The sequence below is a fragment of the Talpa occidentalis genome, unplaced genomic scaffold, assembly GCF_014898055.3.
Source record: "Talpa occidentalis isolate TD23 unplaced genomic scaffold, MPIMG_talOcc4v2.1 talOcc4.15, whole genome shotgun sequence".
Taxonomy (NCBI): domain Eukaryota; kingdom Metazoa; phylum Chordata; class Mammalia; order Eulipotyphla; family Talpidae; genus Talpa; species Talpa occidentalis.
Genome location: NW_023601543.1, coordinates 9,188,737 through 9,205,257, shown reverse-complemented (window position 1 = coordinate 9,205,257; position 16,521 = coordinate 9,188,737). Strand labels below are relative to the sequence as shown.

At 44.8% G+C, this 16,521-nt stretch overlaps 1 protein-coding gene across 1 annotated transcript; it reads right to left on the bottom strand.

Annotated features, from left to right (window-relative positions):
• Positions 1 to 6,074: 6,074 nt before the first annotated feature.
• LOC119245860 (FK506-binding protein 5-like) lies at positions 6,075 to 16,375 on the bottom strand. The gene is made up of 5 exons (XM_054695954.1): positions 16,316 to 16,375; positions 11,302 to 11,407; positions 6,827 to 8,071; positions 6,477 to 6,712; positions 6,075 to 6,254 (listed from the first exon to the last, which is right to left on the bottom strand). The coding sequence occupies exons 3-5, from the start codon at positions 7,965 to 7,967 to the stop codon at positions 6,075 to 6,077; spliced, it is 1,557 nt and encodes a 518-aa protein (XP_054551929.1). The 5' UTR covers positions 7,968 to 8,071; positions 11,302 to 11,407; positions 16,316 to 16,375.
• Between the last annotated feature and the right edge of the window lie 146 nt (positions 16,376 to 16,521).

The window sequence follows — 16,521 nt, the reverse complement described above, 5'->3', positions numbered from 1 at the left end:
AAAAAATAAAATAAAAGTATGATCAATTTTGTTTGCAGAACTCTGTTTCAAAGAACAGGCTGTTTTCTAAAATACAGTGCAGACCATGTCACTTCTCTGTTTTAAAGCCTTCAATGATTACTCACTGCCTTTTAGGACAAGGCTAAACTTACCAGCATGGTACTTTCCAAAAGCACATTACGAGCTAACCATTTTAGCTCTTCGTCCTTATGTTTTATTAATTGCTTATGTCCTCTTTCATCCCTCACCCCCTCATTCACCCACACTGTCAGGTTGAGCAACTTGAAGTTTCATTACTCCAAAAAGGTTATGTTCTTTTAAAATGATGAGACTTTGCAATGTAGCTCCCTCCTCCAGAAATTTTACCAGAGTGATCCATGAAGTCACAGCTCCAGGTTTACCTCCACTTTGAAGCCTCTCTCAGATTTCTCAGTAGAGGAAATCACTTCCTTTCTCTATTCCCCACCAGAGCTTGTACATAATTTTACTATAGTCCCACCTGACTGTAGTCCTGCCTAATAATTATTTATATGATTTTTCTACTTCTTTTACCTGGGGACGGATTGTGTCTTACCTTTGGATATCTAGGCTCTACCACTTTCTGGTACGAAGCAGGTGATTTATATATAAATATATATATATATATATATATATAAATTTATTTATGCATACAAGAGCTAGGTGAGGTACAGGTCAGAGGTATGGGGGGAGTGAGAGGATTCACCAGAGACAGAGCTGGGAACAGAACAGGAAGATTGACTGAAATACACTGCTGAGCAGAGCAGCAGATGAGAGACAGGAGCGGTCTGCTTTGCCATGTGGGCAGCTCCCTGGCCGGCTAGGGATCGAACTCCTGCTGCAGAGGCTGCGGATAGCTTCACAGTGCTGTGTTTAACCCCTTCCACCACCAGGGAGGCCCTTAATATGTTTTTTGAAGTAGGTGAATAAGTCTTTCTGGACTCATACCTCTATGACATCCCCCTCATACAGTCAGTCATCAGACTTGTGGCATATGCCTCTCGAAAAGGATTCTGGATTTCTGATGTCCTCTTCATTCCTTCAATCACCGATTTGTTCAGTTCATTTCATACCTACACAGCGCCAGCAGCCTTCTAAGTGGTTGTCTTGACTTTAACCATTCTCCCTCCTCTCCTGCTTGGGTGATTTCTGCATGGCTAGCAAAATGATTTGTCTGAAATGTGAATGGGGTTGCACCAACCTCTTAGCTAAGTCCTTTCTGTGAATCCCAATAACATGCAAGATAAAATTCACATTTATGCTGCTTCTGTGGTCTGCTAGACTTTTGTCCCCTGCTGATCTCTGTGGCCTCATCTCATCACTTCCTTATATTCAGAGCCAAAATGATAAAAATAAAAGTTGGTATTCCCCAGGGTGACTAATAATTTGGTACCAAATCAAGTCAATATTCTTTAGATACTTCTTCAGTTACTTTTTAAAGTGAGACTGGAAAGAAATGAACTGTCTGATAATTTCATTTTCTTTATATTTACAGTATAAAGGATTTATAATGTTAATTTGTTACATATAATTTCCAGATCCTGACAACTTCCCAGGCATAGTGAACCATTTCAAATGTAGTTAAGGGATGAAATGTCTTACTCCTGTTGTAGAAGTAAATTCTGGACTTTTCCCCAGGCAGGGGAAGAACAAGCGGTACTTCAGGAATGGTGAGGTCAGGAGAAGATTTATTACTCATGCATGAGGTCCCAGACCTGGGGAGCCCCATATGGTCTGAGCACCCATTTAAAGACCAAGGGTTCCTTTTATACACAACTGTGTCCGTATCTGTTACGTTGATAAAGTTGTTTTTCAGCAGACACAACCATTTGCGGCAAAGTCCCCAGACAGGGGGGGCATCCCAAGGGGGGGAAAGATGCAGGCATTCGGGGATGGCCTTGGAGAGAGAGACCAGCTTGGCCGGCTGCCCAACCTTGTAGATAAGAGTGCTGAGGGAATCTAGAAAGGGAAGGAGCTGTAAGTAAGCAAACTTGTGGATGATGCCTGCACTGGAGTGTTCATTGCACCTGGGCTGGAAGTTCTGCTGGAATCTTTATTATATTCATTTGCTCAATAATATATTTTCGCTTCACTCCAAATAAGCAATCCCACATGTTGCTGCTGAATTCAGGGGACCTTCTCTGACAGGTCTTGGATTTAGTTGTCACCTGATTGGAGCCTGCAACTTTGCATGTGTGTTGCTGCCAAAACCTGGCAGCAATGAAGGTCAGCGCCACAAGGAACATTTTTTTTTCTACTAATAGTTCTAAATATTTCAGTCAAAGGGAGTCTGATTTCTGTTTTGCCAGTTACAGAATGAATTGTACATAGGAACAAGCACTGATTGGTCCCATTTACTAACCCTTTGTTTTAGCACCTGTAATAGATTAACACCCCGCACAACTGCCTGCCTGCCCTCCCCCAACACAACTCTATCTGCTCGCCTTGCGTAGCCATACCGCGTATCTGCAAGTTGCAACACGCCATACTTTCCTAAATATGCATTTTTTTGGCTGCACTATATTTTCTCTTCCACACCCTTCACTTTCTTTTTGTCCACCAGGTTTCTTTTCCATGTGATATCCTCTGTCAGGCTTTCCCTAATGCCTACCTCAAGTTACCACAGACCAAAAAGTTAGGGTGTTTCATTCCTAGGATTGTCTTTAGTCATTGGGTAAGAAGTGCCCGTTGCCAGAATAGATTATGCAGCTGTTTGGGAGAAAAATAGTTCAATTTTGAATATGCTTAAGGTTTCTATTCTATATATATATATATTTTTTTTTTACATTATTCTTCCTTTTTGTACAGTGTATGCTTTCTCCTCTCAGGTGTAGTCCCTGTAAAATTCCCACAACCAGGTCACCCGTGCACCATCACCACAGACCCTTGTGCTCTTCCCTCCTGTTTTGATCCTTCTCCTTTCCTCTCCCCCCGCAGAGTGTCTCTGATTTATAGTTGCCTGTAAATTTTGTTTTTTAATTTATTATATATTTTTCCTGATCCTTTGTTTGTTTCCCCTATATTACTCCTATAAGTGAAATTTTTTCTTTTTCTTTCTGGCTTATTTCACCGAGCATAATCCCTTCCAGCTCCATTTATGTTGCTGTGAATGGCATGAGTTTATCATTTTTGATTGCTGAGTAATATTCCATGGTGTATATGCACCACATCTTCTTGATCCAGTCATCTATTTTTGGGCATTTGGGTTGTTTCCAAAGCTTACTTACTGTAAATAGTGCTGCAGTAAACAGGGAGCAGGTAGCCTTTTGAATTAATGTTTTTGTGTCCTTTGGGTAGATTCCTCAGAGTGGAATTGCTGGGTGATATGGAAGCTCCATCTTTAGCAGGTTGAGGAACCTCCACACAGCTTTCCATAGTGGTTGGACTAGTTTGCACTCCCAGCAGCAGTGCAGGAGGTGGATTGACTGAAACACACTGCTGAGGGGAGCAGCGGCAAGACAGGAGAGGTCTGCTGCGCCATTTGTTCAATAGATCTGCCTGTTCTTCTCCCCATTCTGTCTCTGGTGAATCCTCTCTCTCTCTGTCTCTCTCTGTCTCTCTCTCTCTCTCACACACACACACACACACACACACACACCACCTCTGGCCTACATCCCAGCTCTTGTCTGCATAAATAAGTAAAATAAATCTTTTTTTTTTTTTTTTTTTAAGTCCCATGTGGAGCACTGCATCTCCAGAGGCATGATGAGGCCAAGTCCCCTGGGAGGTGCCTGCAGGCTAGGTGGGATGTATTTCTCTGTTGAGCTGCTAGGTCCCTCAAGGCGTGTGTCGGAAGATTACCAGGATCGAAAGAGAATAAGGAGCGGAAGAAGGGACGCGATGAGAGGGGGGGTTGTACGGAAAGGTAAAAGGAGTGAAGGCGAGAGAAAAAGAAAGGGATAGATGGCGGAGAGGACAGAGGAGCAGGAAGAGGAGGGGTGTGACAGGAAGAGGAGAGAGAGAAGAGAAGGCAGGGATGGCAATGTGAAAGGGGAGAAGGAAGAACAACAGCAGAGTCAGAAACCAGGACCAGGAAGGCTGGAAAGGCGCACCAAGCCACCGCCCGAGCAGCAGAGACACACACAGACAGCTGCGGGAATTGCTTCTCAGGATGCTGACAGCTCCCTGTGAGCTGGTCGTTGCTGCTTCCGTCTGGTCTGCTGGGCACTCTGGTCTGCTGGGGAGTGCCCGAGGGCTGAGCAGGGTCGTCTTCCCAGGGAAGATAAAACAAGCACGAAAGGGCCCAGAATGAGCTGCAGCTGTGAGCGAGGGGGCTCGGCACACTTTCTGGGCCCGTGAGGTAGTAGGGCGGCTGATGGGGCTCCTGCAGCCCCCGTCACCTGAGGTCTGGGGTACCAAGAGGCCCTGATATAGGTGCCAGCCCCGTGATGTCCTTCCGCTGGTGTGACTGGTGAAATGGTTCCGCCGTTCTCCAGGAGGGGGAAGGGTAAGGAAGCGCCACATCAAAAGGGCTCGCACCGGTGCTGTGTGCCCGTGCCAAGGCCCATTTGCCCACCTGTCATTGCCCAGACTTCTGTGATGTCTCAGGATTCTCCGGGCATCATTGTCTCCAAGCTTTTCCTCCCTCCCTTCTTGGTGAAGTGAGCCAATTCCTACCGTGGTCTCTCTTCCCCGACCATCTTTCCAAATTTCCTGTGTCTGGGCAAATCACTAGTGTTGCCAGGTTTGTCTGATGTGGCTGGGTCCTCCCAGGAAGTCGCCGTTGTTTCTCCAGTTCTGGGCGCCAGGAATTCTGGTGAGGACTGTCTTCCTCGTTTGCAGAGGGCTGCCTGCTCCCTGCATCTGCAGTGTGAGGCTGCTGTTCTTACAGCAAGGGGTGGAATTTATTTCCCCTCCTCTTGAATTTGGGTGGGTCCTGCTGGTCCTCTAAGGAGAAACTGGAACAATACTCACTCTGTCTGCAGTGGTCAGCCTCTGTCTTCAGTCTCCCCTCTCCCCTTACCCTCAGAGTCGTGAGGAGGGCGGTGGGGGAGGACCAGTGTGTGACCCAGCAGCCTGGAAGAGCAAGTTGTCCTTAACTGGAAATCCGGTCTGCCTGAGGATTCTCTGAGGACATCCACGTAGCGCTATCTGGTGTTCAGCCACGTGTGTGTGACAAGGGCTGGGAGACAGCGGTGCATGGTTTCTCCTATTTCTGCATGTCTTATGAGCAAAACATTCTATGTAGAAGTCCTGCATACGTCTGACTGTACACCCGTTTGTTGGTGTAACTGCGTGTGCAGTTTTGAGGCCATTTTTAATTCACGTAAGTTGTATTTCCAAGGCACTGTTTTCATCAGCTGCCTTAACAGTTCATAGTATACACTGAACACCTCGTCTTTCGCCCAAAGTTGGGCACGCAGACTGCCTCCAACTCTGCTACCACCGAGGATAGAATATTGGAATTTTTCATAATGTATCCACTAGTGGCTGCGAGTAATAACTCACTGGGATAGATCCAAGGCGAACAATTGCTGGGTCACAGAACATGCATGTATTTCTTTTGACAAATTAGTGTCAGCACGCTCTCTGGGTTCTAATGTCCCTATTAGTGAAAAACATGTTACAACTCCAGCATCATCTAGCCCGTAAAGAAAATATTTTCTCAGCTATGAAGTCTGCTCCTACAGGTTTCTTAGTCTTAGTTTGGCTCACACTGCTGATCCGTCTTTTCACCAGAGTTTATGTTCATTCCTCTGTCTTTTTGTTCTGAATGGCTCCTGAAGAAAACAGACTGTGTATTTTTAAAAATTATTTTTATTGATGTAACAGTGCATGTAACATTCTAGGCATCAGAGGTTCTCTGAGAATCAGTCAGTGGAGATATTACATTAAGCTCACTCTCAAGTCTGGACATTGCTTTGCCATCTTTACCATGAAATGAATATTCTTTTTTTTTAATTTAAAACAGAATTCACAACTTTATTTAAAATATAAAAACATGCCCTAGAATAGCAGGTCGACAACTTTGTCACTGGATCCACTGCTCTTGACAGTGAGCTCTGCAGAATTTGTATCTGGCTGACAAACACTTTGGAAAACGGTGAGAAACCACTCTAGAAAGTGGGGGCTAAAACAGCACCGTCCTCGGTGGCTAAAACAGCACCCCCATCGGTGGCTAAGACAGCACCCCTGTCACTGGCTAAGACAGCACCTGCGTCGGCGGCGACAACGGCACCGCCGTCGGTGAAGACCCAGGCCATGTTACCTGCGGCCGGGTCACAGGGCAGCCAAGGCTGAAAATACAAAGGCTGAGGTGGAGGCGGTGGAGGTGGAGGAGGAGGTGGTGGAGGAGGCGGAGGCGGCGGCGGCGGCGGCGGCGGAGGAGGAGGCGGCGGAGGAGGTGGAGGTGGAGAGAAAAAAGGAGCCGGGAAGGGCGCCCACGCGGGCTGCACAGGCGGCTGGGGTCTCAGCCACGCCGGCTCTGGGGGCGCCCACATCCAGTTGGGGTCCTGTACAATGATGGTGCTGTTCGGCCCGCCCAAGGTGATGATGGTGGGCTGGTTCAGGATCACCGGGGGCAGGGCTCGGAACATGAGCGCCCGCTGGTGTCTCCTCCACTTGGCCCGCCTGTGCTTGAACCAAACCTGCACTCTGCTCTCCGGCACGCTCATGCGCCGCGCCAGCTGCCGCCGCAGCCGCAGGCTGGGGTACGGCGAGCACAGGAAAATGCCCTCGAGCTCCTGCACCTGCACTGGGGTGAAGGTGGGGCGGGGCGGCGGCCGCCGGGGCGGACCCTCGCCCCCAGCCTCGGGTTGCTCCTCCTCCTCCTCCTCGTCGTCCTCCTCCTCCTCCTCCTGCTGCTCACCTGCTTCTAGGGAATGGGCCCCGAGGTTTCTGTAGTGGTCGGCGGGGCCGGGCGCTCTCGTGCCTCCCTCCTCCCCCTCGCCCCCCTCCTCCCACTCCTCAACCCACTCCTCGTCCTCCACCCACTCCTCTTGCGCCACCTCCTCCACTTCCTCCTCCTCCTCCTCCTCCTCCTGGACTTCCACCGCCTCTGCCTCCACGCCCACCACCTCCAAGGCCTCTTCCACCGCCTCCACCTCCTCGCCAACCACCTCCACTGCCACTGCCTCTTCCACCGCCTCTGCTGCCACTGCCTCTGGCTCCACCGCCTCCGCCTCCACTTTCACTGCCTCCACCTCCACCTCCACTTTCACCACCTCCGCCTCCACTTTCACCACCTCCTCCTCTGCCACCACGGTCTCCACTGCGGCCTCCACTTTCACCACCTCCGCAGCCACCGTCTCCACCGCAGCCTCCACTTTCACCACCTCTGCCTCCACCGCCACGGTCTCCACCGTGGCCTCCACTTTCACCACCTCCGCAGCCACGGTCTCCACTGCGGCCTCCACTTTCACCATCTCTGCCTCCGCAGCCACAGTCTCCACTGTGGCCTCCACTTTCACCACCTCCGCAGCCACGGTCTCCACTGCGGCCTCCACTTTCACCACCTCCTCCTCTGCAGCCACAGTCTCCACTGCGGCCTCCACTTTCACCACCTCCGCCTCTGCAGCCACAGTCTCCACTGTGGCCTCCACTTTTACTGCCTCCACCTCCACTTTCACCACCTCCACCTCCGCAGCCACGGTCTCCACTGCAGCCTCCACTTTCACCACATCCGCCTCCACTTTCACCACCTCCACCTCCGCAGCCACAGTCTCCACTGCGGCCTCCACTTCTACTGCCTCCACCTCCACTTTCACCACCTCCACCTCCGCTGCCACCACCTCCACCTCCACTTCCACTGCCTCCACCACCTGCTCCACTTTTTCCTCTACCTCCTCCTCCTCCTCTTCCTCTGCTACTTTTTCCTGCTCTGCTTTCCACTGGATTCCCTCTGCAAGCAACGTCTCCACACGCTTCTTAGGTGGTTCTTCCTGCTGCTCATCGACTCCTTGGCTGGGGGTGCCAGCGACATCCCTGCTGCTGGGGTGCAGAGGCTCCATGGTCTGACTGCTGCTGAGAGGACTGTGTGACTCCACAGGTTCTGTGCTGGGGTCCTCTGTGATCCTGGGCTCAGGGGTAGAGCATGGAATGAAGATCCTTAAAGCTACAGTGGAACAGGTCAAAAAAGCAGTCAGTAGTGGAAAGAGGATTTAATGCTGAGGTTTAAGTAATGACAGGAACTATACCCTTGACTTTAAAAAGACTCTACACTTAAGGACTCTTGTCTGCCTCGAAAATTCCTATTCATCCATTCTTAGCGTAAGTACTACCATGATGGCCATTGTCACCTATGTAAAAATCTTATTTGTGTTGACAAAGGAAATGTAATCAAAACAAAAGTTATGTGACTTCTACCCACTCATTGTCACCCATAAGTTAAAAATAAGAGGATCATATAGCTCAGAGCACTAAGAGCCACTTTACATTGGCAGTTGTCAACCTGTTCTTCCATTACAGAGGAAGCAAAGCGGAAGTACTCACTCTTGGGGGCACTGACATTGTTGTTCTGCTTCAATCTGGGTAGGAAAATGCTCACCTCTCCCTTAGCTAAACCCCCAAGTATAATTTATAGATACAAGTATCTGCCAGTGAGCTCATACCAATTTTGGAAACACCAGTGTGAGCTTAAACTAACCAGACTTTGTATATAAAAGTCCTGATTATAAACTCTAGGAAAAAGGACACTATTCGCTATCACACACAGCTAAGCATCTACTTTACATGGCCATCTGGTATTTAATTGCTCATCTTGTTGGAGACCTCAGTCTGCATTATCTGCATGTGATTACATAATCAAAGGAAGATAGAGACATGAACTAGCTAGCGAAGGCCTCTTTTAATATTTATATCTAGGTATAATTGAAGATGGTTTGCATTTCTTATAACAACTGCAAAATAAATGTGATCTATACTAACTTATAAGCAAGTAACATTATAGCTCCATCACTAGTCAAAGGGAATACATTAGAATAAAATTTTAATTCAGTTTGTCATAGTAGTTAAAAGGATGAATTCTGAAACCACACTATGTGGACACTGTTCCTTATTAGACATGGGATATCGAACAAATAACCCGTTCTCCTCTGTTACAGAATAAAGATATTCCTGGTCCCTGTCTCACAAAATTATGGGTGGATTTAATATATTTAAAGCACTTAGAATACTACCAGAGAAATAGAAATGCTATGAAACTGCTATAACTTTCTTAGCCACAGAGCTTCACCATACCTTTCATATGCTTATGTTCACTGTGACTCTGTAAGGGACTAGCTGATAAGAACTGGACTAGTATCCTATCTATTCAACACTGTACTATAGTTTCTAGCACTGTAAGATAAGAAAACTCTAAGATATTTCTATAGCCATATTGGCAAAGATTAAAATGAGTTGGCAAGAATATAAGAGAAACATTTTTGAATGCTGTGAGTATAAATTGGCATGATTTTGTAGGAAAATATGACAGTATCTAACTGCATACATTTGATCAATCATGTAAGTACACTAATTTTTTTGCCATATTGTTTGTAATATCAGAAACAGGAAGAATCTTAGATTCCTATTATTCAGTCAATGGAAATAAAGAGGTAGACAGATAGACATCATCATGGAAACATGTCCAAGACCTAGTGCTATGTGAAAGAGCAAGATGCAAAAACAGTAATAGATAATGGCAACATAATCTAAAAGTTTTCATATGTTATATCAATCATACCCCCCACCCCAGAAGACTATACAGAAACACAGTGATAAACTCTGAGGGGTGTCAGAGAGAAGGAAATGCCTGCTACTTTTATTGTCCATTTTAAGCATGTCTCAACTGTCTAACGATACTATAAGTTAAGTGGATTCTTTTCATGGTAAAACAGACTTTTGCTAAACTTTAATTAAAATGGGTTCCCACTGTTAAGCATTTTTTCTTAGCTTGACATGTGTTAAATTATCTTAAATAAATTTAAAAAATGACAGACTTCTCTCCAGCCAAGTTGCTGACCCACATGGCACTGCAGACCTCTGCCGTCTCGCCCGCTGCTCCCCTCAGCAGTGGATTTCAGTCAGTCTGCCTGTTCTCTTCCCTACTCAGTCTCTGGTGAAGCCTCTCACCCCCTGCATTCTGGCCAGCTCTTGTGTGCATAAATGAATGTTAAAAAAAAAATGACAGGGTAGTATGTCTGTTTAGTTCTTAATCATCATACTAAAGTTTTCATGTTTATCTTATAGTCCTACTGATTATATATTTCACCAGAGACAAATAACAGGTTTCAGTCTTCTGAATATTTGAATAAGTTGTGTTCTCTTCCTATATCCCCCTCCCAGGACAATGAAGAACCACACTCGAGGCTTTTTGCAGTCACCAAGGAATTTCCCCAGCAATGGAGCTCTGGGCGTGATTTGGACTTTAAGAAGCCCCATTTCTGATACCTTTAGTGTTGTAAGAAAAATATAACCTTAATTGAAAAAATAAACTTGCCCTACTAGGTATCCAAGTCTTGTTTTAAATCCCGGGGGTTATGTGTTCATTTCAGAAAATGCATTACTCAGCCTTAGGTTTTTTTCAGTGTAGATGTAGAGAAGGCAAGCATTTGCTTGCTGAAAGTTGTTCTGGGTGTATCCAGAAACTACAGTCTAAAACTGGAGGGCAGGAGGGAGAGTACTCAACTTCGTACTAAAAGTTCTCTCCAGTGCAACATGAGGAAAAACAAAGGTCTCCAGATTAGAAAGGGAGTGATGTGAAACTAACTACACTCAGACTCCAAGACAGTGTATGTAGAATACTCTATCAAGCTAAGAAAAAATGGGGCTTTAAGAACTAACAAAGCTTAGCAAGGTTGCAGTACACACAATGTACATATAGATGTCAACTGCGTTTTTACATAGTAGCAATGAACAGCTGGAAACTTAAAAGGAGCACAATTTTAAAATACATCTGATAAGTCAGAAAATATAAAATACATATGGATATCTCTGATGAAAGATGTAGAAAACTGTACACTGAAAATCAAAAATCATTGCAGATTAAACTATTCAAGAATAACTTGAGGGAAAAACACCTTATCTATAGACAAAGATGCTTTAGTGGAATGAACTATGATTCCCCCCCAAGATATGTGTAAGTTCTAACCCCCTAGAACTTGTACATGTGACTTTATGGGAGGGGGGATTCTTTGCAAATGTAATTAAAGAATCTTGAGATGAGATCATCCTGGGTTAGCTCCCAATTCAATTACAATTATCCTTATAAGAACAAGAAAAGATACAGAATACATAAAGGAGAGACACAGGGGAGAAAGTCTGGAGAGATGGAGGCAGAGATTAGAGTAACAAACCAAACAATACCTGGAGCCACCAGATGCTGGAAAATGCAGGAAGGATTCTCTTTTAGGGCCTTGGGCTACTGCGTGTTCCTGTTGACACGGTGATTTCAGACTTCAGGTCTCTAGAGCTGTGAAAGAATAAATTTCTGTTTAAAGGCACCCAGTCTGTGCTAATTTGCTATGTTAGTCCTAGGAAACAAACACACAGACAATTTACTATGGACCTCTCATCATAAATCATGCAGAAAAAACATGAAATAGTTAAAGTGTTGAGAGGAAAAAAAAAAAAAAAACCTGCCCAGATGTATAAAATTGTTCTTCAAAAGTAAAGAGAAAATAGTCTTCTTCAGACAAATGTTTTAAAACTGAGGGAACTCATTGCATCTTTAAAGAAACCTTAAAAAGAAGTGCTTTAAGGAGAAGGGAAAATACATAGGTCAAAATCTTGGATCTACATGAAGACAAGAAGAGCATTAAAAAGGGGGAAAATGAAGGTGAAACACATTTATTTGTCCTATTCTTAAGTGACCTGGTAACTGCCCAGTGACATTGGGCGCCTACAGCCATGAAGGACAGCCATGTCAGAGGGGGTCGGGGGGAGGGTCTGGGACTGCTCCCTAATAAAACACACACACCTGTGAAGCAGTGTCATGTTATTTGAAGGGGGGCTTACATTAATTTAAAATGTATGTTGTAAACTACTTAACCATTAAATAAAAATTATATTTCTAAAGTCAGACAAAGGATACAAATGTCCGCTTATAAGATGAATACATTCTGGGCAAGTAATGCACAGCAAGGTGACTCCAGTTAACAACACTGTACTATATAACTGAAAGTTGATGAGAGTAGGTTTTAAAAGTTCTCACCACAACAAGAAAAGGTTGTCCTCTCTAACCACTGCTCTTCAGTATAATACTGGAGGGCCTAGCCAGGGCAATAAAACAAGAGAAAGACATACAAGGAATCCAAATAGGAAGTAGTAAAACTATCACTATTTGCAGACAATATCATAATATACATAGAGAACCCTAAAAACTCCACAGAAAAACTACTCAAAATAATCAACCAGTTCAGTAAAGTAGCAGGATACAAAATCAACACACAAAAATCAGTAGCCTTCCCATACACAATCAAGTGGAAGAAGACAAAATAAAAAAAAATCCCTTTTATAATTGAAAACAAAATAATCAAATACTTGGGAATAAACCTAACAAAAGAGGTGAAAGGCCTATACAAAGAAAATTATAAAACAGTGTTAAAAGAAATTAAAGAAGACACAAAGAAATGGAAAGACATCCCCTGCTCATGGATTGGAAGAATCAACATTATTAAAATGGCCATCCTTCCAAAAGCAATATACAGATTCAATGCTATTCCAATAACAATCCAATGACATTCTTCAAAGAAATAGAACAAATACTGATGAAATTCATATGGAACCACAAAAAAACATGAAAAAGAAGTATATTTTATATTCTAAGACAGGAGATGAAATGGAATCACATTAAATACTAAATCAGAGAAGGGGCCTCCCTGGTGGCGCAGGAGTTAAGACGCAGCACTATGAGGCTATCCGCAGCCACTGCAGCACGATTTCCATTCCCGGACAGGAAGGTGACCCACACGGCACAACAGATCTCTCCTGCCTTGCTCACTGCTCCCCTCAGCAGTGTATTTCAGTACATCTGCCTGTTCTGCTCCCCACTCTGTCTCTGGTGAATACTCTCACCCCCCACATCTCTGGCATATACCCCAGCTCTTGTATGCATAAATAAATAAATCTTTAAAAGAAATAAAATCATAGAAAGCAGAAAAAAAGAATAAATGAAACAGAACACTTACAAATCTGGCATATATTAATCTAACCACATCAATAGCTACTTTAAATGTGAATGATCTCTATATACAAGTTAAAAGACACACAGTGATAAAAACAATATCCAATAATGGTTAGTATTTCCTCTACATTTTAAATGTAAGACTTGGGTTAAAAGTAAAGGGATGGGAAAAAGTATACCATAATAACAATAACCAAAATAAAGCTATTATATTAAGTTCACAGAAGCAGACTTTAGAACAAAGGAAGCCATCAGGGATACAGAGGAACCTTATATAATGGAAAAGGAGTCAATTCTCCAAGAAGATATAGGAATAGTAAATGCACACGCAACTAAAAACAAAGTGTCAGAATATGTGAAGCAAAATCTGATATAGATGAAAGGAGAAGCAGATAAATATACTATTATATTTTGATACCACTCGGTCAGAACTGCTAGATCAAATGGAGGAAATCAGTAGGGATGCAGGTGACTCGAACGGCCCTATCAATCGACTTGATTTACTTGACAATTAGAAAATACTCCATCCAACAACAAGGGAATGTATATTATTTTTAAGTCACATAAAACATCAATATAGAACAAATTCAGGGTCATTTAACACACCTTAAAAAACTTAAAAGAATAGGAATCAAACAAGGTATGCTCACAAATCACAATGAAATTAAACTGGAAATGATTATGTAATGATTAAGAAAGTAGAATGTCCCCAAATATATGGAAATTAAACAACATGCTTCTAAAATGCTCATGGATCAAAGAAGACTCCCAAAGTGAGATTGAAAATATATTTTGAGGGCCTCCCTGGTGGCACAAGGGGTTGAGTACAGCACCGTGAAGCTATCCACAGCCTCTGCAGCAAGAGTTCGATCCCCAGCCGGTGAGGGAGATACCCACATGGCCCAGCAGACCTCTCCTGTCTTGCCCACTGCTCCCCTCAGCAGTGTGTTTCAGTCATTCTGCCTGTCTGTTCCCCACTCTCTCTTGTGAATCCTCTCACCCCCACCACACCTCCCCCCCACCTCTGGCCTGTATCCCAGTCCTTCTATGTATATATTAATAAATAAATCTTTTTTAAAAAGTATATTTTGACCTAATTGAAAATGAAAGTACAAGAAAATGAAACCTAAACATTTAAAGAAAGGGGGGAGGGGGAATTAGAATTAAAATCAATGAAATTGAAAACAATAAAGAAAATCATGAAACCCAAACCTGGTTCTTTTGTGAGATCAATAAAATTAATAAACTTCTAGTCAGGCTGACCAGGAAGACAGAAGACAGAATTACCAATATCATAAATGAAATAGGGATTATCATTACGGCCCCCGTGGATATAAAAAGGATAATGAACGACATGTACAACTTTATGGTCAAATTTGATAACTCTGATATAACAGATCAATTACTTGAAAGACACAAACTTTGGCCTCTGCTCTGAAATTAAGGCAGGATGTCTCCAGTCTGTGCTAATAACCTGAAGCCACTGTATTGGGAAGACTGATCTTTTTTTAATTTGTTATTTTCACAGAACGAATGTAAAATAATGGAGTAGAAACAATAGCAAGTATCAGTGAATTACACAGGGTTAGGGTAAATAGTCTTTCATTAAAATAGAAAAATTTTAAAGATATACATATGTTCAATATAAACGCTTGGTAGTGTTGTATATTTCACACCACAAATGAGAGCTTAAAAGCTGAAAATCGGGCCTCCCCGGTGGCGCAGCGGTTGAGCACTGGGTTGCGAAGCTGCCCGCAGCCTCTGTGGCGCCGGTTCGATCCCCGGCTGCTCCCCGGCCACTGGAGGAGGGTCCCACATGGCGCGCAGACCTCTCCTGCCGCCCGCTGCTCCCCTCAGCAGTGTACTTCGGTCCTTCTGCCTGCTCTGCTCCCCGCTCTGGCTCTGGTGAATTCTCTCACCCTCCCGCGCTTCTGACTGTACCCAGTGCATGTATAAACAAAACAAACAAACAAATAAATAAATAAATAAAGCATGCCTCTATAAAAAAAAAAAAATAAAAAAAAAATAAAAGCTGAAAATCACTGCAATAACTTCAAAAGAGCAGGGACTCTCAAAATCACACGACTCAGCCTCTTCCAGGTAGAAAATAAATCTTTCCAAAGGTCTAAGCCTACCTGGTGATGAGACCCCAAAACATTCTCTGTAAGAGTCGTAGCTCAGCAAATGCTTAGAGCTGACACAGAGGGAGCAACGGCCCAGGAAGCACTGAATCATGGAACCAGGACCCAACATGAGGACCCTCAGGAGCAAAGGCCCAGCCTCCACTCCAGCCCTGATGAAAGACCAGGGGGACCCCCAAATCAAGCTGTTAGGCTAGGAATACCCCTTATTTCCAATTCTAGGGTTTCCACAAAGTAAGGGCCTTTGTTTGAGGTGGATGGTCAACTCAATGCCAGGAGTCAAAATAACCATCCTGAGGGACGACTTCAAAAACTTCTAACACACACAGATGCGCAGAAAACAAACAAACAAAAAAAAAGCTTTCCAGGCCCATCCAGGGGTCAAAATAACTATCCTGAGGGACAACTTCAAAAACTTCTTACACACACACAGAGAAAAAAATGAAAAAACCGCTTTCTGGGCCCATCTAGGAGTCAAAATAACCATCCTGAGGGACAACTTCAAAAACTTTTTACACACACACACACACACACACACACGCACACGGAAAAAACCGCTTTCCCGGCCCATCCAGGAGTCAAAATATTCATCCTGAGGGACGACTTCAAAAACTTCTTACACACACACAGAAAAAAACAAACAAACAACAAAAACGCTTTCCCGGCCCATCCAACCCCGACTGAGCCTTAGGAGACCTCAAGCCAGGCCAGCCAGATGCGCCAGGAGAGAGGGTACATTTTTAGAGAGGGGATCTAAGGGTGCAGGCCGGCAGTGGAGAAGTACCAGGCCCCACTGTCTGAGGAAGCACTTAATGGATGGCGGGATTCACCACTCACTTGAAGGAGCCCACAGAAACAGACTCCAGCTTTCCACTTGAGGTGCCACTCCCTTACCTCTGCTTCTCTGGGATGGGTGTCTCAGGAAAACAGGGGCCTTCTGAAGGCCGGAAGAGCTTGGAGGTGGGGGGGCTGGACCTCTGAACATTTCGTGGGCAGAAGCAGGCAACCCCTCTCCCAGAACACAAAGAGGTCAGGGGGCAGAAAAGAAACCTACCCGCCCTTGTGTGGCCCGGTGGTCTTTGTGCAGGCCCCTCGGCTGAGAGGGGGCCGGGGAGGGGGCCCGGCCCGGCACGGCCCCACGTCGATGTGAGGACCGTGCGGTGTTCGGCCACAGCGGGCCTGTCCCCTCAGCCCGGGCTAGTCACCCGGCGAAACCGCTTTGTGGAGTGCCCGGATGTGCAAGTACCCGGATGTGCGTGT